Here is a 27,739-nt window from a genome sequence, read left to right as displayed (position 1 = left end):
CAAAATGCAGGATAACAATTCAACTATCTCTAATCTAATCACCATTCTTTAACAAAATCTTTATAAAAGTGAAAAATAACTTGAATGGGGAAAATCCATGGCAACTGAACATGAGAATCTTATCCAAAAAAGTCATGGAAACTCGCAAATCTTCCACTAGGAAAAAAACCTATTGACGACAATGGGTGTCCAAAATCAAGTACAAAGCAAATGGTACACTAGACAAGTACAAATCTTGGTTACAAAAGAATTCTCAAGGAAAGAAGGCATTGATTATGAGAAGACATTTGCTCCTACAACAAAGATGAGCACCACCTAGCAAGTCTTAGCCATCATAACTCAGTTTACATAGACAATCCATCAAATGGACATAAAGGGTGCCTTTCTCAATACAGATTTAGAGAAATAAATGTATATTTATCAACCGCTAGGATTTTAGGTACCCAAGAAGAAGCATCTTGTATGCCAATTGAAATAAATGTCCAATGGTCCGAGGCAGGCACCTAGATCATGCTACATTAAATCAATAGGTATCTGGTTAAACAAAGATCCCATTAGAATGCTTTGGATTCCCATCTATACATCAGAAGGATCAGTAATGATCTATACAATCAATGGGGCAGATTGCAATGTCCTCATTTTGAAAAAAGATTTTAATAGTATATAATAATAATAAAAAAATTTACATAAGAGGTAAGTGCCCATTTTTTATAAATATGAAAATATTTACTATTACCCCATTCAAATGCAGGCACCGAGGGAAAAAGAACAGGGTTAAGAAAAACACTGGTGTAGCCCGAGACCGAAGTCCTATTCAAGCACAGATGCCCAAAGAGGGCCTTGAAGAGGGCATACCCTCTTTTACAAAGCTAAAAAATCATCCATGAAATATTTAAAATTGGATGAAGGAAACTTTAAAGATCTCATAGTATTGAGAAATATAATTGCCCTGTAAAGGACTTGAAGAGGGAATACCCTCTTTCACATGAAAAAACATGATAAATTAGATCTTGATGCCTACTAAAGCACTATTGCAAGGGTCTCTTTGGAGAGAGATTACAGAATAACAAGAACGACCAAGAGGGTGATCAATGCTTGTTGTTTCAGAAAAACATCTAAGATCCCTTTTAGTTATGGTGAGTAAAAAAATTGTCAGTAGATACAGGATTCATTCGTACTGAAGGACCTATAGTACAAAACCAAAACAACCTTTCTCCTAAATAGGAGGTTAGAGCTAAAATTCTCCGTGGAGTTAAACAACCCTTATAATAAATTGTCTGTATGAAAATCCCCTTAGCGACTGTAGCAAAGATCATTTTCTCACTAATGCCATGGCAATTGTAGTTAAGTTTACTTGTGATTGTCCTATTTGTCTTATTGGATTTATCCACGCATCAAAGAATAAGGAATGCAACTTAAGTACTTGGAGCTTAAGATTAAGTTCACTTCATTAACTACTTAGTAGGATATTATAAGAGGGCATATCTTATAGGGACAAACTTGCCCTTAGACTGCCCTTACATGCTGATTCTTGGATACTAAAATAAAAAAGATTAATAAACAACCCTTTATGCCAAATAAATTTGAATTCTTAAAGCCTATAGGAAGACTTCTCAACCTGAACACTCTACTTTGAGAAATTATCAAAACATCTTTTCTATTATCATAGACACTTAGTTGTATAAGAAAGGATAAAAATGCCTAGTAATCAGAAGAAAAAATAATTTAATCTTTGAGTAAAGAAAACCAAAAACAATTCCCTGGATCTTAGTATACCCTTATCCACCTGCAATAAAATTATGTTAAGGCATACTAGGATCATACTATTGCTCGAGCTAGGGAGACCTAGATAATTACTTTGATAAAGAAGAGGAACTATTGTGGCCTATCTTACCATCATATGAAGGACCAAGATAAACTTTGCCAGAAATTTTCAAACTAATAATTCAGAGCTACAAGAGATTTAAATATATCTTTACTATTATCAGTGGTATTTAGTCACGTAGATCAGTAGAGATGCAAGTATTCAAATTAAATATAAACTTCCTAAAGGGTCTATTCTGTCTTTTGATAATTACCTTATTTTAAGAGATATATACGGAGTTTATAAACAAAACTAAAGATGGAATGTTCTCAAAATTTAAAACAAAGTCATCCATTATTCTTCCCTAAAGGCTACCCGTAAATCTTCTATGGCAGCATGTAAAGACCTCTTGTGCAAAATCCCTTCTTCTTCGAAGTATCTCTCTAGCCAGTCCTCTTCAATGGGATCCAAAAGAACAATGAAGAAGAAGAGGAACGAAGGTTCCTCTGATAGACCTCTTTATCCTCCTAGAAGTTCGCCAAATCTTTAGTGAAGATGATAGAATAAATCGGAACTACTTCCCCTTGATGTTAACCATGTTGTTGTCGATAAACATTGTATAGCTGGCAGGTAGATTAGAATCGAAAAGTTGCGTGACGGTTGAGTCACCCCTTCAGACAGATATATGCACTTGAACAAAAAGAAAACATTTGGCATCAATCATATCGAATATTGTAGTATCTTCTATATACATGCGAATAATAAAAGGAATACTTCTGTGTTACATGTTCTTGTCTATTGTCTGAATGCATTAATAAATCGTTTACCCTGTACGATTAACATTTGGCACCGTTGCCTATAAGGACTGGGTGCTATGAATGCCAAACACATTGAATAAAGATAGAAATAAGAATCCAGAAGATGACAGCATACTTGTGGCATGGGAAATATTAAACTGCACACAGCAAAGTGATCGGAGGCATAAACTCCAACAACTTGTCGAAGGGTATGACAGTGGTGTCACAGGAGGTGACCACGGTACCATGGGAGCACTAACGAACGGAGTGCAATCACCAAGTTGATCAAGGGAGAGGTTCATAGAAGAAGCCCGAGAAAGGTGAAGGGTGATTGAAGGAACAAAGGAAGAATTGGCAAACTGGTGTATGCCAATGGGGAATTTGGATGGAAAGGAAAGGACTAGCACGGCTCGGAGTGTCAAAGGAACACAAGCGTGGGGTAAACTCTTCATCCCTGATACACCTACGAGCAAATACAATTTGGTCGAAACAACCAAGTCCTTCAGGAAGCCTTCACACCACTCAAGAACATAGGTGTTTGCAATGCGGGTGTTCAGAGTGGTATAGAAAACAACACGGGTACTGACAACAGCGCACAACAAAAGAAAGAAAGGGTACCAATGGTCGGTTATAATAACCCCAATAGGTTATAACTTCTTCAAACACCAAAAATCTTTATACTTCAGTTGTTTGACATTTCGTCAAACACTTTGCAAGCAAGCTCTGATACCACTGTAATGGCCCTCCTCAAATTTGCTCTCAAAAAATGCTGATGAAAGCTCAAGGAATTTCGTCAAACAATTCATATGCAAGGGACGTATGACTGATATAGTATTTCAGCTAGCTTCAAATGACTTTTTCTTCAATTTGCATCAATGAGAATCTTGTGCTAGAAGACTACAATGGACTACACAATGACCTAACATGAGTGTGCTACTAATTTTGACAATATTCAGTGCATATCTATGATCTAAGCATGAGAAATGAACACCTATAGCCAACTAGCATTTTTACAAACAATTGGTATGTAAATTAACTTGCTGATAAATAATGAAATTAAATTGCTTAAATGACACCAGCAACTATTATCTTCTTAATTGCAATGAAAATTACAATGCTCATGAAATATGGCCAAGACTTTGGCATTTACATGGATTACAAAATGATAATGCTGGTATAATGCACACTTACAACTGAAAGCTTATAACACCCTAAAAGCAATACTAACAGAAGAACCTGGTTGTAGATGGCTGTAATAATTTCCTTCAATGCTGCCCCTTCTGCTTTGCTTTTCCGATTTGCTTTTTTGACTGCTTTTTCGGATCCGCTTTTTCGGTCCTGCTTTTTCGGTTTTGCTTTTTCGGACTGCTTTTTCGGCCTTCTTTTTTCGGTTCTGCTTTTTCGGACTGCTTTTTCGTATCTGCTTTTTCAGACTGCTACCCTTTTGAATCTCAAGACCATATCTTTCAATGGCGTCAAGATTTCCAGCTTGAAGGGATTTCGTCCTCCAAACTATTGAGACATAATCTCCAGAAAATTCCCCAATTTCTTTGATATTTTCCAAGCATGCTAAAAAGAAGCTCTTCCATTTCTTTTATAGTGTTTTCACAAGGGCTCCATCTTTCATTTTCTCAATGTGGGATAAAACATCACTCCCCTTTATGTAACTTATGTCTCCAATGTGTTATAAAATAAAGGAGACTCTTTTAATTTAAATATTTCCCACAAACTATAGTCTATGCATTAATAAAGTTAAATATTTAAATTTAACTTTATAAAATAGCTTTATCAATGCATAACAAATCTTATCAATGATAAACAAGTCTTCTTGCCGATTTTAAACAATTACCATCGACATACCGCTGCCACTAGATGTCTGACCATATCCAAGATGACTTACTATAAATAGTAAGTATGCCCAAAGTTGCCTCAAAACCCCTCAGAAAGACCTGTAACTGAAACTATCTAGGCCAAATGGCCTCTAAGTCCCTTTAATGTCCTGGTTAGCCTACGGGACCATGGGGAAATAGGCTAACGACAACATCATGCTATGAATGCTAAAAAGGGGACATTACATCAGTCCAAAGGAAAAGTTACCAAAGTTCGACAGGGATGGCACGACTAACCCAATCAGACACTGCAAAACTTGTGAAACAATTTGGACAGCAAATGGAGAAAACGACAATAACAAATGGGCAAGGCGATTTCCAGCCACCTTATGAGGTCTAGCAATTGATTGGTTTTCGAACACCGATCCGACAAAGCTAACCACATGGGAAAACATAAAGAAAGAATTTATTACAGAGTTTCAACTGCTACAAGGCGACAACGAGAAAGTAGCAGAAATCTACACCACAAAACAAAGAAGAAATAAAACAGTCCATGTATATGTTAGAAAACTAAAAGAATTAGTAAATAAAATGGAAAGTAAGCTAGCAGACGGGCTGAAAAAGAGATGGTTCATAGAAGGACTACGCCTGGAGCTAAAAAGGAAAATGAAGATTGTACCACCATCGTCGTACACTGAAGCGTACAATCGAGCGATGAACCTAGAAAGTGAACAAAAAACAAAAAAGAAGAAAAGCAGATCATCCGACTCGGATGAATCCTCTTCTGAGGATAGCAGTAGTAATGAAAAAGGCAGTAAGAAGGTTCGAGCCCTCTAGAAGGATATGATCAGGATGATGAAAGAGTTTAAGAATATGCAAAAAGGGAATAGCCAAACCAAAGAAAACGAGCTATGGTGCACAGAATGCAAGACAGGTCACACTAAGGGATCCTGCCCGAAGAATCAGATCTGTGATATCTGCCAAATTGCGACACATTCTACAAAAGAATGCCCATTCAATATGAAAAGAAGAGGGCATCAACAAGTGCTCCTAACACAAGAAGCATCCACGTCAGGAGGGAAAGGAAACACAAACAATGACTGTGCCACCTCGAGTGGGTACAGAAACAACAGAAGGGGACAAAACAACACCACCACCAACAATAATAACAATAATAACGAGGGCCGCAGTGGGATTCAGTATGATGAGAATGGCCAACCGATGGTTCAATGTCGGGCATGCACCTTGTGGGGCCACTTTGCACAAAACTGTACAATGATGAACACACCGCAGTTATGCAAATGGTGTGGTCCTCAAGATTATGAAGATGCCAAGTGCCCAAAATCAAAATCAAGAGTGAATTTGATCAGCATCAAATCAAGAACGGACAAAGAGGAAGTCTTGGCAATTACACATAAACAAGCAAAGTTGTACCTAGACCCGACGGAAGAAAAGAAGAGACTAGAAGAAGCACTGGCAGAAATTGAGAAAGGGATGCAAACAGAGAAATCACAAACGGAGAAGGGGTACACTGTGGGTACCTCAATGAGGAACTACGCAGAACAGAATATCATAAAGCAAATATCACAAACTGAAGTACCAGTAAAATTAAATGATTTGATTCTCACAATGCCCCAACTACAAACAACACTCACAAACATGGCTCCAGCTGCTAAACTACCAAAAGAACCTAGGAAGGAGAAGGGACGCAGATCAAGTGCAGCAAACCCAATGTTGCTAGCCCTCACATCAAGAAGGCATCCAATGGTCGTAGAAATGGGTATATTGGGAATGATCCTCTCAAACACAATTGTGGATAGAGTTTCAGGGGTAAATGTCCTACCAGAAGATACCTAGAAGAAGTTGGGACAACTGACATTGTGGCCACCCACATTCCAATTGCTAACTACAGACCAACATGGCATTAAGCCTCTAGGGATCCTGATGGCACAACCAGTAACTATTGCAACACAACCCTTCCTACTCGACTTTGTAGTCGTCACGCTAAAAAGAAAGGGATATGACACCATTCTTGGACAAGGGTGGCTCGTACAAGCCAAGGTTAAACATGACTAGAAGAAGAATACACTATCAATAGAGAGCAAAGGACGAAGATTTATTATTGATTTACACACAAATGGTGGGAGAAGAAGCCAGATCATCTGATTCAGAAGAAGAGGATGAAGGTAAGAAGCAAATCGAACCGAATGAGGAAGGAGTCCTACGGTTAGAAGGTGGATCGAAGGACGACGATCTGGATTCAATAAACGATCTACTTCATTGGCAGATGGAGGATTATGAACTCTTCCAAAGCTGCAACATACTAACAATAGAGGAAGAACACAACGGGGATGGATTTCCAAAAGAATTTAAGGAAATAAAAGAAGGGAACACATAGCTGGATGAAACACCTGTACATGTATTTAATAAGGGAAAGCCAATAAAATATGAAGAGGCCACAGTACAAACCATGAATCTGGGAGATGATACTGAACCAAAGAAGATGCTGATGGGAGATAACTGGAATCTAGTATTAAAAACAATTGCATTTAAAATATTTTTAGAATACAAAGATGTATTCGCATGGACATACAAAGATCTGAAAGTAGCTCCATCGGAGTTGTGCGTTCATAGCATTTTATTGGTAGAAGGTGCACTACCTGTATGGAAGCGACCCTATAGGATGAATAAAAATTACGCAACACAGGTTATAGGCGAAATTAACCGAAAGCTGGATACCGGTATTATTTTTAAGGTCCAAACAAGTGAATGGGTGTCACCCATAGTGATATCCCTGAAAAAAGATACCACTCAAATTAGAATATGCATTGACTTCAGGTGTCTCAATGCAGTAATAATCAAGGACCCCTTTCTGATACCATTCCTAGATAGTATATTGGAGGAGGTAGTTGGACACGAGATTTATTCATTTATGGACGGGTTCTCAAGATACAATCAAATTTGCATAGCAGAAGAAGACAAGCTCAAAACAATGTTCGTAGTAGAAGACGAGGTATACACATACAACCGGATGCCATTCGAGCTGTGCAATGCACCAGCCACATTCCAAAGAATCATATTACACATATTCGACAAGATGTTCGTCAGAAACTTCAAAGCGTTCCCAGATGACTGGTCGGTATTCAGCACCAAAGATAAGCATTGAACGACGTTGGGAGAATGTATGGAGAGATGTCAAAGGGCAAGACTAGCCCTAAATCCAAAGAAATGCAGATTCATGGTTCCGCAGGGAAAATTACTGGCACATATAGTCTGTAAGGAAGGACTGAAAACAGACCCAGACAAAGTTAGAGTGATAATGGAAATGCCACCATCTACCGATGTAACGGAAGTGAAGTTCTTAGGACACAGGGTATTACAGAAGGTTCATCAAGAACTTCGCAAAGGTATCATACCCGCTAGACAAATTGACATGCAAAGGGGAACCATTCAAATGGGAGAAAGAACAAGATGAGTCATTTGAAGGGCTAAAGGTACAATTGGCCACAGCACCTATATTCGCATACCCAGACTAGGACAAGGAATTCCATGTTCACGTAGATGCATCTAACTACGCAATAGGAGCAACCTTGGCGCAGATGCATAACCATGGGTTAGATCACCTAGTGTATTTTGCCAGCCGACTACTGTCAAAAGCAGAAAAGAATTACAGCACAACGAAACGGGAAGCTTTAGGAATGGTGTACGCAGTACAGAAGTTCCGACATTACTTGGTGACACCATTCGTGTTTTATGTAGACCATCAGGCTCTGCTTTATCTTGTAAATAAACCCATCATCCAAGGAAGAATCAACAGGTGGTTGCTTTTGTTACAAGAATTCACATTTAAAATCATAGTATGGCCTGGGAAGAGTCATGTCAGTGCAGACCATCTCTGAAAAATTAAAACAGGGGAACCGGCTAAAGGGGTGAATGATGATTTCCCAAATGCACAGATATTTCAAATCGCAGTATTGCCAAAATGGTACACGAGTATAGGGGAATACCTTTCCACCAGATAACTGCCGAGAGAGATGTCACAAAATGAAAGACGAAAACTAATATTAAGAAGCCGTACATTTCAATTGATTAATGGATTATTGCACAAAATAGGGCCTAATCACATTCTGCGACGGTGTGTGTTAGAAGAGGAAATACCAAAAGTACTGAGAAAAGCACATGAGGGTCCAGCAGGAGGACATACGAGACCCAATACAATGGCACAAAAGATACTACTAGTAGGACTATGATGGCCAACAGTGTACAAGGACGCACGAGAATGGGTCATCGATTATGACACTTGCCAACGAGCTGGAAAGCCATTGAAGAGAGATTTTATGCCGCTTAACCCCTCACATGCACAAGAACTATTCGAGCGAAAGGGGTTGGATTTTGTAGGACCCCTGAAAGTAAGTTGAGTACACCAATGTCGATACATAGTCATAGCCATAGAGTACTTGATGAAGTGGGTAGAGGCATGGGCCCTACCAAACAACTCGGCAGTTAGTACGACGAAATTCATATATGAACAAATAATCACTCGATATGGGATTCCGCTTCAGATAACAAGTGACCATGGAGGGCATTTTATCAATCACGTCATCAAGCTATTAACAACATAATTCAAAATATATCACTCTCTATCGAGCTCGTGCTACCCAAGAGCGAACGGACAAGCCGAGGCTACAAACAAAATCTTATTAGCAGTAATTTACAAGTCATGTGCGGTAGAAGGCGAAGACTGGGAAGAAAAACTACCGTTTGCACTCTGGGCATACCGATTGGCATACAAAGTGACAATGGGACACACACTGTTCCAATTGATGTTTGGATAAGAGGTGGTGGTACCAGCAGAATTTATGGTACCAAGTCTGAAAATTGCGATTGAGAATAAGTTAGGCGACATCGAAAGCATGAGGGAAAGATTGCATAATCTGAATAAACTCGAGGAAAAGTGACTATTGGCACAATGGGCCACGGAAGTGACAAAGAATAGGCGCAAAGCATGTCATGAGAAACATCTAAAGGTAAATAGGTTCCAACCTGGCTAGTTAGTATTAAAATATAACGGGCATAATAAGGTCCGGCCTAGAAAGTTCAAGGTGAAATGGCTCGAACCATTTAAAATCAGAGAAGTAGACAACAATGGAAGCATTAAATTGTGGACATTGGATGGAAATGAAGTAACAGAACCAATTAATGGTTCAAAACTCAAAATTTATCGTCAACAAGGCGAAGCACAAAGTAGGAGATGAAACTTCATCTCGAAATCGAAACCCTAGAATGAGCAAATTCAAAGGGAAAATAAAATAAAGTAATAATAAGTAATAAGAAGTAAGAATAATAAAGTAAGGCAAATAATTAAAGGCTCATGGTCTATATACAAGACGTTGGTCAAATGAAAACACAATCAGGAAGAAAAGCATCAGGAAGATATAATTTTGAATAGACCACAAACAGTAAGCACCGTACGACAAGCACAGGGCAAGGGAAAAGTACCGTATGGACTAGAGGCATCGTACAGACAAGAAGTTACCATTGTACGGCCAAGTAGATGCCTACCATACGGACATGGTATAGACATAAGAAATATAGTACGACCAAATAGGACATCAAGCAACCCCGTACAGATAACAAATAACACCATACGGTCTAGCAAGACAACCGTATGGTACATTATTAAGAGCAAGTCAAATAGAAAAAGGTGTCATACGATCAGAGAGAATAATATCATATGGCTCCATACGACTCATCATAAAAAAAGAGGAAGGCTTTGTTTCTTCAACAGAATACTAAGTTGTTGAATAGAGAACGATACAAGATGTGCATAAGAGAAGTTGTAGCGTGGGCACTGGTTCAAGGAAGAGGCATAGGCAAAAGCAGAGCCACCATACGGCATCAGGCAGAAGGGCGATTGATTTCCTCCGAACACTCCAGGAGCAATACTGAAGCAGAAAGGAAGCAAATACCCTTGGCATCCCCACGTCTAAGGAAGAACATCGTGGGACATCCATACAGTTGTACGACTGTAGCAAAGGAGTAGCACGTGTGGTGTCCATACAATTGTATAGCTAGCAGGTAGTGAACCGTTACAACAGTTAGAGAAACTGTTGTTGTTGCAACAATCAAGAAAGGGTATGGACTGTGCAGGCAAGCGTGCATGGCAAAAGAAACTGGGGAAGGAAGTAGAAAGCAGCAGCATGAGTTGAAATGTGTAGACATTGCCTTTAAGAGTGTGGGTAAGCGGAAAAGACAAGGGGAAACAAATGGCCAAAATGAAGAACAAGCCAAATGTACATCTAACACCACAAAACATAGCATTCGAAGGGTTGAATGGGTTGGAGTACAAAAAGTGGTGGAATGAAAATCCCGATGACCACCTTGTTAAAGCAAGCATACAGAAGGCACAGGTACAGTGGGCAATCCAAATGCCAGTCTTTTGTATTCGGGATTTCGAAGGTGTCCTACATACCATGATTGAGGCATATGACAGGCATTCCCGCAAGAGTTGTTTCCCATACTTGGGAGAGGACTTAGTAATATCATTCTAGCCAACTGACTTCACTAGGGTATTCGGCATACCAGGGTCAGCACAAGGAGGAAAGAAAATTGACAAGCCAAAAAAGATGATCAAAGAGAGAAAATTGCAACTAGTGGAATTAGTGTGCAGGGAACTAGCACAGCATAAGAAAGATGCCCTTACTGACACCTTGAGGGGAAAAGGGTTGCGAAAATCAAACATCAGGGAAGGCCATTGGAGGTGCCTCATGGACTTAATAAAGAGTTGACTTACAAAGTCAAGCAGGGCGCCAGACATCTCTTTCCCACAGGTTAGTATGATGAACGGACTCATCAACGGAAGGGTTTATGACTAGGCTTCTCTATTGGCCATGCACATGGATGAGTTCATGACATTACAGCATAAAGCATTTTAAATGTCGCATTATGCCATCGGATTCTTCTTGGAGGCGACTATGAGGATGATACCAAACGAAAGGCTTGAAATCCAATCGAGCCCGACAAAACCCGACGAGCCTCCAATAATGTAGTGGAGACATTTAGACATACCTGGAGGGCAGAAAGCCATTGGTCAGAAGAGGGTGCGGTAGGAGATAGATAAACCTGGAAACACGGATAGTGGCCAACACGAAACATCTTTTGAAGAGGACGACTCAGAGGAAATGGAGGAGGTGGAGCAAGATGAGGAAGAAGAGGATGAGGAAGTTGAGGTGATCACAGCAACCCCACTTCGCTTTCCACGTCATTTGACGGCTACACCAGTGGCAGCTATGCCATCTCTTACAGCACTGCATGTACACACTATGACAGATGTTCACATTCCGAGGTTTAGGCAATTCAAACAACCAATGGTGATGACCCTAGTCACCCTAAACCCTAAACCACGGCCACTTTCCCGAACCGAACCAGCAGGAGCATCTTCACAACTAGCGGCTGCCCAACCCTTAGGAAGCCAAGGGATAGCATCACTAGTAGATAGACACATGGAGACGCAACCACAACCACAGCCAGCGATTCAGCCAAAGGAGGGGAGGGAAGAATTGACTCCTGCACCATAGGAGCAGGGATTACCCCAGTCAACAACACTGAGTATGCCTCAGCCACATCCAGTAGTAGAGTTGACAGCTACAAAGGTAGAAGATAATCAGGGAAGGGCACAGGAGCAGGTCCGACTAGAGATGATTGGGATGGATGCAGTAGTCACGATAGCTGACGCATTGTTGGATAATGTTGTAGGTGAAGGTGTTGATTTGAGCATGCCGGCAGCAAAACACCAAGCACCAGCAGCCAAACAAATCAACTCATCGAGTCATGCGAGTGAGTATCTGAGACAGCGACTACTTCCCCCTATTGCTAGAGGCCCTTCTATCTAGTCTCCCATGAGAGAGGACCTATAGTTAGAGGCAATATGGTCGAACAGCAAAGTTGTTGAGGTACCTTCATTGCCAGAGGTAGGAGATCAAAGTACAACGGCATCGGAGAAAGCAGAAAGGAGGGTACGGACCGAGGGTCCTATACTAGTAGTAGAGGAAAAGGATAACGATATTCATTCCTACCTCACCAACATCACAGAGAAAAGCAAGATCCTGGTAGAGTTGGTGCTCACAGAGAGACGACGGGCGGAGGCTGCGAAAGAAGCTTAGGAGGCCGCAGAAAAGGCTCAGAAGGAGATGGCCAACCGACTTACCATCCAGCAGATTGCATGGGAAACAGAGCAGACAACATTGTTAGCACAACTCGAGGAAGTTACACAAGGGAAACAAGAGGTAGACCAACAACTTGCAGCAACACTATAGGAGGAGGAGTCAGCAAAGACAGCCCATAACCAGAAAGAAGTTGAATGCCAAGAGGTTACAATGATGCTTAAGGAGGTAGTGAAAGAGAACTCCCAGATCCGAGCTGATTTAGAGGTCCATACCGAGCAAGTGTATCAGCTGTGACGAAGCCGATCTATGCACTCAGGGATGCATCCTTCTGAGTCTTCTTAGTTAACTTTTGTTTTGTCTCTAAATGTGTCATCTGGAGATGACTTTCTTTTTGGGGGGAATGATGTTGTTGGTAAACATTGTATAGCCAACAGGTAGATTAGAACCGAAAGGTTGCGTGATGGTTGAGTCACCCCTTCGAACAGATATATGTACTTGAACAAAAAGAAAACATTTGGCATCAATCATATTGAATATTGTCGTATCTTTTGTATACATGTGAATAATAAAAGGAATACTTCTATGTTACATGTTCTTGTCTATTGTCTGAATGCATTAATAAACCATTTACCCTATGGTAAACACACGTTGTAGTTGGTCGCTTGAGGAATCGTGAGGTCCCCTCTAAAGTTCATCAGGACAGTATCTAGACCACCCAAAAGCTCATTCTCAAATAATTCACAACAAAGGTCTGCAGTGAGGGCATTGTCAACATAGAAATGTCTAGTTACTACAATAAACATGGCCACTATATCCACATTGGAGTAGAATCTGTTAGGGCAGTTTATGTATTGAGTGCCCTAGCATTGGAGGACTGCTCTCCATATAATCTTCTTCCTAACATGCATAAATTGCATTATCCTATCTAGCTTGATTGGGTTGTCGAAAGCCATGAGTCGGCTCGAGGTTGTAAGCTTGATGGGAGTGTCCATGGCTTTCGAAGTGCAGAATCAGGCCATCATTCTTCCTATAAATAAGAAATGAAAAGAGGAAATAAATGCCATCATTACTTGAGATGTAAAGAGTAATTAATACTCACACATGGAGAGGAGAGAAGCTTGCACGACCATGACACACCACCCTAGCTTAATCCTAAGTGATATTTTAATGATGGTTATGTGTACGAACGCTGCCTCAATCATAGAAAGATTTAATCGGACTACTTCATTTATACTTGGTTTAAAAATGATTTTTTTTGTAGTTTTAAGAGTTAGTGATTAAGGAGGGTACGGATGGGGGTATATGATAGTTTCAGCAACTCTATCAGCCCCCTTGTCAGCTAAAGAATCCACCAAAATATTTCATTTCTCTATATATTTAATTAATAGTGGTCTTCTTTAAAAAAATTATTAACACTAAGGCTTCCGTTAGTAAAGTATTTAATTTCCAATTGGGCATAGATTGATTTCTAAAGGCATTAATCATGATAGCTGAGTCCCCCTCTATTTCTACCTGATTAGGCTAAGCTTGGAACATAGCCATAGGCCCTCAATCAGAGCTCTCAGTTCTACTTCATTATTAGTTAACTTACATATTAATTTCAAACAAATTGCAAGGTGCTCCCCAAGATGATTTCTAATACAACCAACCCCTACAATACCTAGATTGCCTCTAGAGGCTCCATCAAAGTTTAATTTTGCCCAATTCTCCACAGGAGGGAACTAAGCACACTGAACTCTTTTCTTTGTACTCTAAAACGGGGGGAGTTTTAGACCAGGCCAACAGTTTCTTAGCATATCATCCCAAGAAGACATTGGCAATGTTGTCCCATTCAAACTCATGATTTTAAAATTCAGAGTTTTTGATAGTAAGTAGGATATAGGACATGTTTAGATTCTTGAAGATTCTCCTGTTTCTCTCCTTCCATAATTCCCATAGAATTATAGAAAGACAAATGATCCATAAACCCTGATAGATGCATACTGGATTCAATTTAGGCCAGGATTTTAAAAAGGATAAAAATGAGTTTGGCAGTGCCAATTTATAGCTCATTTTATTACAAAACCAATACGAAACAAAAAAGGCATAGGCGCAATTTAGGAGGATATGATATGCATCTTCCTCTGTTGTTTCACGTGAGTGGCTTCTAGAAAGCCCTTCAAATCCAATGCTCCTAATCCTATTTGTTGTTAGAATTTTGTTTTGAAGGGCTAGCCAAGAAAAGCCTCCTACTTTGGGAAAACATAAGGGGGCCCAACATGAAGATTGAGGCAAGGCTACTTCAAGATGGTGTTTGAGATTATAAATGTAATTATACCCATCTTTGGAATTATACTCACCTGTTTTGGATCCATCCCAGATTAGCATATCTTCTTGGCCTGAGAAGGTGATGTATCTTGTTTAAGTAATGCATGCAAGCTTTCAGCTTCCTTAGTGGAATGTTAAAGGTTAAGAATGACTTCCATTTCAAGCCATCTAGAGAGTTATCATCTTTGTCCACATAGTTTATTAAGTAAGGGCCCAGAATGTTTTCTAGAATTGTTCTAGAGGATTGAAGATTTACCATTTTAACAATTAACTAATATCCATGCCAAGAATCAGTCTAGAATCAGACTTGACTTTACCTATTTTCCAAGTTGCTTTGTTTAGGATGATAAATCTACAGCTCAGCATAAAATTCCACAAGTTAGAACCCTTTGGAGGATTTTAGTCCTTAGAATGCTAAGTGGATCATTTGGATTTAGATACTTATTGTAGAGAACTTTAGCCCATTTTAAATGAGGGAATCTAATCATTCTCCAAATAAGTTTGGCTCCAAGGGCCAAGCTAGATCTTTCAAGTTTCTAATGCCAACATCTCCCTCAGACTGAAGTCTACAAACCTTGTCCCATGCCAGAAGGGATACTTTATTCTTACTTTCTAAGCCTTGTCAGAGAAAATCTTTTAGTACTTTATTAATACAATCCCTTTTATGGGCTGGCAGATTGAAGACTAAGAGTTGAAAGATTGCCATGCTTGATAGAACTGATTTTAGCATAGTAATTCTTCCTGCCAGTAAAAGCCACTTTCCTTTCCAGGAATGAACCTTTGCTTTCACTTTCACAATGAGTGTCCCAACTAGAAGAGATTCTTTTCCCCTATTCTAGCTGGATATTGATATATCTGTAGGGGAGAGAACCTTTTTGAATGTTAAGAATTTTACCAATTTCAATTTCCATAGCTTCCTTGGAATTAGAGAAGAAGATTTAAGATTTTGATAAATTGATTTCTCGTCCTGATGCTAACATGTAGCTTTGAAGAATTTTATTAAAGGATTTAGCCTCCTTTATGCTAGCTTCCCTATACAATATTGTGTCGTCAATTAACTGCACATGAGTTGTTGTTTCTTCCTCGGTTGATAGTTGGATACCTCTAGATGATGAAAGAAAACCCTGTGGGGTTCCATTGACCAAGCCAAAGAGTTAATGAGTGGATATATATTCGAAGATTAAGTTTATCCGTTGCTTGGGGAAGCCGAAGGCTTGCAAGCATTTACATAGGAATCAACAATCTACCTTATAATAAGCCTTGCTAATATCTAGGTTAATAAGCATGCTTGAGGATCCATTGTGTTGAAGAGAGTGTATGGCCTCTTGAGCTATGACTATCCCATCATAAATGGATCTTCCTCGTACAAGGCCTAACTGCTCCTCGCTAATCAAGAAGGGGAGAAGTTTTAGCATTCTATTAGCTAGTGTTTTAGACACTAATTTATAAAGGGTATTGCATAGTGCCATTGGTCGTTAGTCTTTGAAACTATCCATAGAGCCATGTTTGGGGATGAGAGCTAAAAAGGCATGGTTAAGTTCTTTGAGTAGTCCTCCAAAAATTTTTAAACCTTCCAAGGCCTTAGTTACTTTGTCCCTTATGAAATGCCAGCATTTTTTTAAAAAGCAGGCTAGGAAGCCATCTGGCACTAGAGATTTGTTAGGGTCCATTTGAAAGAGAGTTGTAGTGACCTCATCTTTTGAGATTTTACTTAATAAAGCTTTGTTTAGATCATCCCCAATAAGCTTATGGATTTTGCTTGGGAAAGAATTTTGAAAAGCTAGAGATGAGCCTCAAGATTGTTTAACATTTTCTCATAGAAGGATACTACTTCCTTTGCAATGTTAGTAGGCTTATCTAGCATCGTGTTCACAGTATCTCTTATTTTTTATATCTTATTGCTAGCTCTTCTCACTTTAGTACTATTGTGAAAAAATTTGGTATTTTTGTCTCCTTCCTTTAACCAGGTTTCTCGTAACTTTTGTTTCCAGAAGATTTCTTCTTTAGCTTAAATATCTTCTAATCTCAGTATGAAGTCATTTTCCTTTAGATACAAATATTCGTCCATACCATACTGCATAACTTTTGTATTGACCTTGGCCACATCTAGTTCAATCTTAGCCTTAGTTGAAAAAAAAATTCCAAACTTAGATTTATTCCAATGGATAAGGTTTTGTTTAATGACTTTAAGCTTTTGTACCACCTTATACATTTTTTAGCCCAAAACCTCCGAGTTAACCCACCATTCTTCAAGTAATTTTAAGTGGGGACTCATCTTTGAACCACACTGATTCAAATTTGAACGGGTTTCTAATAGGGGTGCTGCCAGAATCAAAAGTTAAAACAACTGGGTCATGATTTGAACCAGAGAAAGGGATAGTTTCAGATTCCAAATGAGAAATATTAAGGGATATGTTTAAAAAAATAAAAAACCTTTCCAATTTCCCTGTTGTTTGACTAAAGCCATGTCTTCTATTGTTCCATGTAAATGGGTTATCTTTAGATTTTATTTCCATTAGGGCTGATTGAGATATCCAATTATTAAAGTCCATGCTTGAGATAGTTTTAATAAGCTTCCACTTTTTTCTACAAGAGAGGATATTGCATTGAAGTCTCCTCCCAGTATACATCAGGTTAGCAGTGTTTGCAAATAATTACCTATCTCTAGCCATAGATTTCTTTTGTCCAATGTAGGAGTGGGACCATAAATATTAATTAACATATATTGAAGGTTGGAATTAAAAAACCTGATATAAGAAGATATCTAGTTTCTTTCGCACATTAGTGGAGTAATGCTTACCGTGTGAGGAATCAAGAAGATAGCTAGACCTCTAGAGGCCTCTATGGCTGGGCTTCCAAAGATGTTTCTAAACCTTAGCATTTTCTAATAAGCATTTAGCTCCTCCTAATTCATTTTAGTGTCTTGAATAATCATAATGTTTGGTTTATATTGACTTAGACAGCACTTAAGCAAGTTTTGTTTGTTAGGGGCACTAAGGCCCCTAATGTTCCATGTTATGACTTTCATTTCTCCTTGGGAAGGAACTTCCCCTTCCCTACATCAAACAAATTGGTTAATTTTGTTTGGCCTTCGGCCTCTACATCTTGAGTCCTCAGTTCATTTTAAGATTTCCTGTCTCTTTTCTTAGGAATCCTTATCAAGTTTGGAGAAGAAAGAGGTTCTTTAGCTTGTTCCAATCCTCTTAGATTTTCTGATTCTTCCATCCTTAATAAATCATTTCTAAGATCTTCACTAGTTTATCCTTCACCTCCATGAGCCAGGAGTTTTTCTATTTTTTTTTCGACAATTAGACCTTCCTTAACAAAGTCCATAATAAATATGTTAATGAGCTCTTTCATGAGTTTCTTACAAAAAGCCTCTTTTTCTTCCTTACTCATCACATGACTAGAGGATCTATTACTATTTTGAGATAGAGTAGCCCCTAAGACAAGGGGAGACAGAAAGGGTGTTTTAAAGGGAACAAAAGTCTTCTCATTATTTTGAACCTGAGGGGATGGAAGGTTGGCCACCATGTTTCTGACAAAACCAGTCTCATTTCCTAGAACATAATTAATTCTAGGAGATAAAATAACAATTTTTCCAGGTGGCCCTGGATCGGCATGGGCTGAAGAGGGAGGGGTCGTGGGAGCCACTTCCACTAACCCTTGACCTTCCACAATTTCCCCTTCCTCAAAAATAGGATCGAGAGGGAATCCTTGCACACCCTCTAAAGGAGGGGACACTATCTAAAATAATAAAGCCTCCACCATTGGGATTGAAGGAGATATCAAGACTAGGGCTAGATGACCAAACCCCAAAGAATTCATATTTTTAAAATCTTTTAATTTTTTGCACTTCTTACAGGGGGTGGCTGCCAAAGGATTCTATTTGATATATTACATTTGAAAATTTCTTGTTCCAGATAATACAAAAAGTTAATCATAATTAACTTGATTTGATTGAATTTTACTATTGAAAATTTTGTTTCAATTAGCAATTTAATGTCATTTGAGGAGACAATCTTTTTCCAAGCCTTTGAAAGATTCCAATGAGTTTTCAATGCGACAAAGAATGTCGCTTTGTAGTAATTCAACCAGGATATCTCTAAAGAGAATCCATTTCATAACTTTAACCTTGTTAAATGAGTATGGATCAAAATTAGGTTCCCAACTTAAGAATTTTAAATGAAACCCTTTTAGGAAAATTGGATCTCCATGTAACCATTTATTCCTTAAATCTAGAGATAAGCTGTCAAAGGAAAAACCATCATTTTTTAGTGCAGAGATTCTTACTTGGTTGCCATAGGAGGTTTCGAGCCAATCTCGCACTAGGGTTCCACAAGGATCCTCGCCACACCATTTGGCAAATAGGCCATTTATTTGACAATAACCCTATTATGATCTTGGTGGGCGGACTTCACTAGCACCTCGGGGTTTTGGTGCAACGGTTCATACCATGTGGTATCAAAGTACCATGTGGCATCAGAGCATCCACCCAGGTTTGAGTCCCAGAGTGATTGACATTGCTGGCATTGCAGTGTTTGTTCGAGGCTCATACGGCCAAGGGAGGGCCCACCGTATGGACGCACATCTAGCCCAGAGTTTGCACTGTGAAGCGTGCTGGGATGTTATGATCCTGGTGGGCGGCCTTCACTAGCACTTCGGGGTTTTGGTGCAATGGTTCGTACCAAACCCCATAATCCATTAGTGAAAATATCATTGATAATGAGGGTTTGCGATTCCTTGGTAGGCAAGATTTGAGAAGCCCTAGGAGAAGTCATCCGATTCTCTACCAATTTTACCGTAGTTTGATCATTTATTACTTGCTTTTCTACCATTCTAGGGATTCTTGGAATAGGAGGAATTAGGGTGGATCCCTTAATCTGTTTGCCTAAAGGAACAACATTTGCCCCTATAGCCATGGTAGATGCGCTAATGGGAAGCACCCTTATTTGGTCATTCCTAGACCTGGCATTAGGGTTTTCAAAATCGCCATTACAGGGTTGATTCCCTAAAAGTTTTCTTCTTTTGTTGCCATTATCCATTGGAGCACCGTTTAGAGTTGCAGAGTGATAATTTGGGGCAGCTTTCCTCTTCATTGAAACCGGACAGTCCTCCATCAAAGCAGCAAATGAATTCTGAGTTGGAATTGGCTCTAGAGGGTTCATATTATAAGAACCAGATTCGAAAGATGGAAAGTAACCGTTTGGAGGAGCCGAAGGGGAAGCATCATTACAGCAGACGATCACTAGCAATGTGAACACAAAGCAGACTGAGCTTGCATGCGAGCCATTTTTTAATAATAAATAATAAGATTTTATTAAATAAATAATAATTATCAAAGAAAATTAATAAATAGATTGTATTTTTTAAAAATAGAAATAGATAAATATATGAATAATAAAATATGATCACATTATGAATGAATCAATAATATAAAAAGAAAATATAATTACAATGTAAATAAATAATAATTTTAGAATATATAAAATAATTAAATAAATTATAATAAAAATAGATAGACAATTTACATTAATAACCAAATGACATGAAGAAGTGTGACCTTTTTCTTTGTAAAGAAATGTGTCCCATTAATGGGAAGTTATATACAGAGAAAATTGATGAGAAAAAGAGGGGTCATTGGAATTTGGAACAGCATTTGTTTATCTAGTCAACATTTGTAAGTCAATCAGCAGTTGGACCATACAATCAGCAAACCAAGTGTAAAGAACAAGATCATACGCACTCATAAAACTCAGTGAGGAATATAGAGATACAGGAAAGTTGGAAACGTATCAGATTACACACAGCCAGCATATCAAATAGAAAGCAAGGGCTCCGCACAGCAGCCTATTAACACAAAATTGTGGAAGAAAACAGACTCTATAAAGGATTGATCAGACAGAGAAGGGAGAAAAGGAAAATTCTAAATCACAGATTATAAAGGTATGTCATTTGATGAATATTTATATGTATGCCATTTGATACATATGTTTATATATATCTCTGTATTATATGTATTATCTGATATAAATGTATCTTCCTGTGTATTATTAAATATAAAGACATATATATATAGAGAGAGAGAGAGATGAAATATACAAGTATCTCAATGAATATGCATTTGATCAACTAGTATGATAACATGTTGATTACAAGCTAATTCTATGTTGGGCTATAACTATTTTACACAAATTAAACAGTTATCTTAACCAGATTGCAATATATATATATATTTCATCAATCTGCAATAATAAGTCATATGAGGATGGGGACTTTCGGGGAATATGATGCAATTATTATCTCACAAGATAGATAAGGGCTGCAGTAGAATGGACTGTGCTACATTATACAAAGGGCAGGGATAAGTTCTGTGGTAGAATGAACCATGCTACATCATATAAAGGCAAGAGTCCTGTGGTGGAATGGACATGAGCTACATCATACAAAGGAAAGGGAATAGGACTTGCAGTGGAATGGGCACGGGTTACATCGTAGAAAGGCACTATTTGTGAGGGATAGTAAATATGGGTGTTTGATGCTATAAGTGAACTTCATGTGCATTTCTATCTAAATCGCTAGCTTAGGGTTTGTGTATCTCTTTCATCAATTCACAAGGCTTAAGATAGATTATATCCTGCTGGCAATATAATTAGTTTATGTCTGTATATGTGTATACTTGTTCCTTATTTAGTGATCACAGGACCTAAACCAAGATTTACCTTGTAGAAAGGCATTTTAAGTAGTACAGTTATATCTCTAACCATCTTATAATTCTTATTTTAATGGAATTTGTGATTCTAGGGCAAAAATTAGGGCAATCCCTAAAAGGGGACATTACACAAATGCTATTAAATAGATGTTAGCTAGCTAAACAAGTGTTAGAACCTGACTAACTAAAAATAGTAAGTCTATGGGAACCAAACCGAATAGGCTAATGGTCCACCATAACAATTGGTTAGGAAGGGGAGTATACACCATTTGACATATTAGGATGTTTTCAAACATGAAGATGCCACAAACTGAGTCTACCCCTATTCTATGACAATCATGGGATGTTCAAACTTGCTAAAAATCCAACCTTCCACGTGCATACCAAACATGTGGAGATACAATGTCACTTCACTACACAACTTGTAGAAGTGGATCTATAATGTTTCACTAGTGTCCTCTAAAGGATCAAACTACAAATATACTAACCAAGTCTTAAGTTTCAAACAAATATGAAAAATTATGAGATGAGTTTAGCATATTGAGTAGATTGACCATTAAAGAAGGGTGTTAAAGTAATTATTATTTGGTAGTTGTCAACTAGTTATTAATCATAGACTTTAACAAAAACATTCAAACTTTATAATATGCTTTATGTTTTATTTTCTTTTAGAATGTTCTTTTATTTATTCGACATTGATAATGTAATTTGTCATCCTTCATTATAATGCTAAATAAAAAATCTTTCACTTCTTATTCAATCGATATAATCCTAGTAAGCTTTCTAAGCTCGATCTCTCTAATAATATCGATAGTCACTTTGTGACTTGACTAGGTTTACATTTAGGGGGATCATCCAGAAGATCAAAACCATGTTCATCTAGTTGGGAAATGTAGATGTTGGGCATGTTTGTAATGTACCATTTTAGCAAGTTCTTGTAGTTGGCCAAGTCAATTGACCATAGCGACCCTCGTGAGCTGACAAGGCATTTTGGGGGTCTCAATTATGGATTTACTATTTTTAGTAAGTCTATTTTTAGTAGTTGATATTTTCGGCAGCACAGTGGATGGCTTGGCAGTTGGTCGTCACCTGCAGTTAATCAGGTTAATAATTGCATGAGCACTTATTGAGTTATTATTCATTGAGTTGCATTATTATAATAATAACTTTTAAGTGATATTTTTAAAAGGCAAGTTGGAAAGTTTCTAGTGTTGAGTTTTTTTGAAAAACTTCCACAATTTCTAAAGTGGAGTTTTATGGAAACTTCTGCCAACAAAAGCTTATAAATGAGAGCTCATTTCATTGGAAAAGAGACGCTTGATTATATATTTGATTTTGTACCTTTGTGGCTTTTTCCTAGGTTCTTAACTATATGCCCTTGCTGATGTATAAGGATCTCTAAAGTTTCTGATGTTTGAAATCACTGCTGATGTATAGTGGTTTCACTATCTAAATCTCCTATCTGTGTTTCCCGTGTCTGGGAGATTGTTCTAGTAAATTTATTGCAAATTGTGCTGTTATAAACAATTTTCCAATTCCCCTTACTGTATTACTGTGGCTTGGAGATTCTGAAGGTGAATAATTCCTGAGTTGTGGTGATCCATGATTTCTTGCTGAGAGTCTACATAATTCAGTTGTGATTGACTTGGCTATGGACAGTCTGCATTTCATTTAATATGTGGCAGCCGTGATTGAAAGAAAATTCTGATTACACCATACGTGGGACGGCAATATCACACGAAGCCTTCATATCACATCACAGCCTCACATTGGAGCTGAGATGGCTGTTGGGAAAGTCACATTAGCTTGCTGGGGAATTGTGATTGGTCTTAGCAGCCATGTGGGTGCTTGGAGGTCAAGTAGCAGCACCAGCCCCTTGCACATATTTACACCCCGCTATATTCATCACCATGGACTGCCAGAGTTAGTTGTTATCTGTGGTCAGGTAATGGCAGCAAGGACACCATGTGAGCAATAGGAAGGTGATTATGTGATACGGTTTGACATAAAGCAGTTCCAGTTCAGGTGGCATCTCAATTATTAATATGTATAATGTATGTTTTTTTCCAAAAGGGTGTGAAAGATAATCTGTCCAGCTCTTGTCTGATTTTAATATAATCATTTCAAATTTCATGAAATTGTTAATTCATTTTCTACAAAGGATAATACCAAAAGATTGAAAACTTTTAAAATTGCAAAGTCATTACATATTTGAGGCCTTCCATATCCAAAAGGTTCAAAACGTATATATCCTAAAATCTGAAAGAGAAACACAAAATCAAAACATTTCTCATTTTCAATCAGCAAATAGGTATAAGACCAGAAGGGGTTTTTACAATGTTTGCTTGGGTGATAATAGATTAAAGGTCTCCTTGATATCATTAAAGCATGCATGATCACTAATCATGAAAGGGAGCCAGTTTCAAGTTTAGAAAATAAAAAAATCTTGTATCATCAATTGCACACAATTTGAATGAGAAGAGGAAACAAAACAAAAGTACTTCTAGGCATCCTTAAAATGGAAACTTATCATTTTGCATAGAACACACAACATGATGCAGAAAACAAACTTCCTATTTTTAGGGATGTTTCCATACCATAGTTTTGTGGTTTATGCACTGAAACTTGTAAGGGCTTTCCATTACGATAGAAGGGCTTCTGCTCTGTTTGAGGATATTTCTCTAAAACTTTCTCAGATTTGTCCAACATTCCTAAATTCTTGAAAGTATCAGCAACTATAATAATAGATAGATGGTCTGGCTTGACCCCAAGCTCTTCCATGTCAGCAAAAACCTTCAAGAAAATTCCCACTTTCAAAGTTATAAAGAATTAACTTTAAAAAGAATCTAATCATAGAGGTTTACACTGACATTCAATTAAACAAAACAGAAAATTATATAAATATAAATTCTGTCAATAATATTTGTAAAAAGGTTGAAACTATGCTAATGTCAACTGAATCCACAAAAAATTACAATGTAATTGCAGGAGTAAACTATTTAATACAAAAGCACAGCATCAATAATTGCAGTGAGTTCCAGCATCACATTGAAGGCAAAAACGAAGAGCATTAGAATAGCTACTTCAAAAAGTGGATAAAATTAACAGCAACAAAATTTGAACCACATGGAAGACTAGTCTAAAACAAATAGAGAAAAGATAAGACTGTGGGAAACAATAAATGCTGACCAAAATTGCTGAGTGCCAGACAGCAACAGCATCGTAAGCCAAAGACAATAGAAATAATGGTTGGGCTGACCAGGGTGGCTTCCCAATACTGCAGTATCATCCACACTCTATGAAGATCAGCCTCCACAATAGCACAATCGTTAGTGGTCCTGAAGGAAGGTATAAGGTGAGTACTCCAGAATTCTACAAGCACATGAATTGTCAAAGTACTGGGGGTTGTTTATGTAACAACCAGCAAAGTTATTTGGGAAAGGTAGAAGGAACCAATTTTATTATTCATATAGTAATTTTCCTTCAAGAGGCATTCCAATTAAGTTTTCATCACCTTAGCATCAAAATGCTCCTCCTAAACCTCTTATGGATTCCAGGTAGTTTATCGGACATGTTCATACTTAAGCCATTTTCTTTAGCTATTTTGGGACAGAGTTACAAGTTTCTTTGGCTTGTGAATGGAGACAAAGTTTATGAGAAGATGATATTTTAGGCATAGTTCACATGCTCAAACTCGAAGTACTCAGAAGTCCAAAAAAATAATCTCAGAAAAAACACAAAAACATTGAAAAGTACTAAAAATTAAAATCTTTTAATGGAACAAATAAGCCTATAAACTTCAAATAGAAGCCTATAAACCAAGGTTGTCAAGAGATGGGTACTTGGACACACCAAAGACTAGCACTGGTACTGGTACAGCTAATATTCATAAAAAGGAGACCAGGAACATAGAGATTCTAATTTTTTAAATATCATTTAAAATTTCTAAAAAATACCATGGCATAGAACTTTCAAAACAAGAATAGAGGTGAAGTCTAAAACTTTAAAAACACAAATGTCAAATGCCATTGTGTCGAAGAGTCAGAGTACAAAACTCATTAAATATTTCATGTTAGAATTGTTTACCGCATAGGGTAAGAAGTTCAACACAAGTATAACACATTCAATTCCGAATAGGTACTTTATTCATGTATGCATTTGCAGATTACAATGACTACAATGATTTCCGATTACAATGATGCATCCAAAGTCCATCTCGGACGTGTACATATACTTTTCCGAAGGGGTGACTCAAGCGTCACGCGCCCGTTCGGATACTACTCTACCCATCGGCTACACTATACATTTTACCAACAACATCATCCCCCCCCCCAAAAGAAAGGTCGTGTCCGAACGACAATTACAAAATATCTGAGACAAATTAACAACAAAATATATTAATTGACTAACTACAACAAGATAGATCTGTTTCTGTCGCATCACTTTCACATTCATCCTATGCCTACACCAAACTGGTCTCCAACCCACGTTGTATCTGTAGCCTCTGCTAACACAATACTATCTCCTTAGCTGACCTTGATAGCCACCTGTGTTGTTTTCTTTGTTTCCAACTCCTAGTTACACTGAGCCAAGTGTCACCATACTGCCTTCAACTAGATGATCAGCTCCTCCCGAGCTCTCTACGCATCCACCAAGACAGCCTCATGCCCAACACCTACTCCGAGTGCCTCCTCTGACACACAAACACTCATGCCTACAGCAACAGCTCTAGGTCTCATCAACTAGTCACACTTCACATGACTGATATCCGCAACGACTGGGGGTCCAGGGGGCAACGCCCCCGGCGGGGTCGAGGGGCAGCGCCTCGGATGCGCCCAAGACCAAATTAGCACTCTGAAACCCACACAAAACTGCACGGAACACACTATTTCTGTCATTTCCTACTAATTCTACACTCTTTCTGGCAATCGCTGATGCTTCCCCTTCCCTATGGCATCATCTGATACTAATTCTGAGCATTCTTGATTTGTCAACGTTTTTTTTTTTTTTTTATAGCTCTTTCCTGCAGACTTACTTTGTGAATCGGCTATAGCAATTCCTCTTCCTTTCCTGATACCCTTCGTCTCTGGCTATTCTTTTCCTTGCGGCTTTATTCTGGTCACCACTCAGTACGATGGCGTTTTAGCGTCTTGAGACCGTACGGTCTTTTTCACTTTGCCCTCAATCTGTACGAGCAGGCCGCATGGTCTTCTTGCGCTATCCCTTATGTTTTGGGCCGTACGGACATCGATGATTCTCTGTCTTTCAACTTGCCTTATGCCCGTATGGTCTTCCTTTGCACCCTTCGCTATTCCACCGTACGGTATGGTCTTTTCCACTTGGGGTCGTACTGTCTATCTTCCGTACATTACGATATGTTCCAGTACGGTTTAAAAAAACTCAATGTCGTACAGTCATCTAGTGACCGTACGGTCATGTCAAATTTTAAGCTTTCTTTATTATTATTTCCAACATAACTTCGTTTGAGGCCATACGGTCGTTCAACGAGGCCGTACGGTCATCAAAACTCTTATTTACTGAGCTCTCCCAGCCGTACGCTTGTCTATCCATTGTCCGTACAACAACTTGTTCAACCATACCTCTGTTCCTTGTTGGCCGTACGGTCTATAATACCTAACGTCCTTGGTCGTATGGTCTTCTTGTGCTAGTCGTACGGTACTGACATTCTTGGTCGTACGGTCTTCTTGTGGTGGTCGTACGGTCTATAATATATGATGTCCTACTTCCTCTGGCTATACAGGTCTTAGCCTGTTCTTGTTATGTTCTTTGCCTGATCTGCTCCTTAAGTCCGTATATCTCAGTGTCAATACAGTCTTCTTGATTTCCATTCCCAAGATGTCGTACAGTGTTTTTAACTCCTGCACAATATATCCCTCAAGGCCCGTACAACATTTGTTACACATTTCTCTTTACTTTATTACTTCGCAGTGGCACTCAAAATTTGTGTTTAACTCTTATCTTACATATGTACAGTATTTACATATATACAATATTTACAGTTGTTCTTTTCTCAGTTGTTTGTCCACGGAGGTGCGTTATTTCTTTCATGGTAGACTTTTAATTTCGAACCATTTACTGCATTGGCTGCTACTTCCTTCCTATTG

At 38.4% G+C, this 27,739-nt stretch overlaps 1 protein-coding gene across 7 annotated transcripts in view; it reads right to left on the bottom strand.

Moving 5' to 3' along the window:
- EMB1417 (Pentatricopeptide repeat (PPR) superfamily protein) overlaps positions 1 to 27,739 on the bottom strand; it is a 279,888-nt gene that overhangs the window by 56,006 nt on the left and 196,143 nt on the right. For 5 of the 7 annotated variants that reach the window (XM_089796897.1, XM_089796899.1, XM_089796896.1 and 2 more), the window contains one exon: positions 24,212 to 24,407. The exons of the other annotated variants lie outside the window; for them this stretch is intronic. In XM_089796897.1, coding sequence (XP_089653023.1) covers positions 24,212 to 24,407 — 196 coding nt within the window. The remainder of the gene's footprint in view (positions 1 to 24,211; positions 24,408 to 27,739) is intronic. 7 annotated transcript variants of the gene reach the window in all.

Source organism: Cupressus sempervirens, chromosome 8, assembly GCF_028749045.1.
Source record: "Cupressus sempervirens isolate cs-2001-9-10 chromosome 8, ASM2874904v1, whole genome shotgun sequence".
NCBI lineage: Eukaryota > Viridiplantae > Streptophyta > Pinopsida > Cupressales > Cupressaceae > Cupressus > Cupressus sempervirens.
This window is presented reverse-complemented; position numbering and strand designations above follow the sequence as displayed.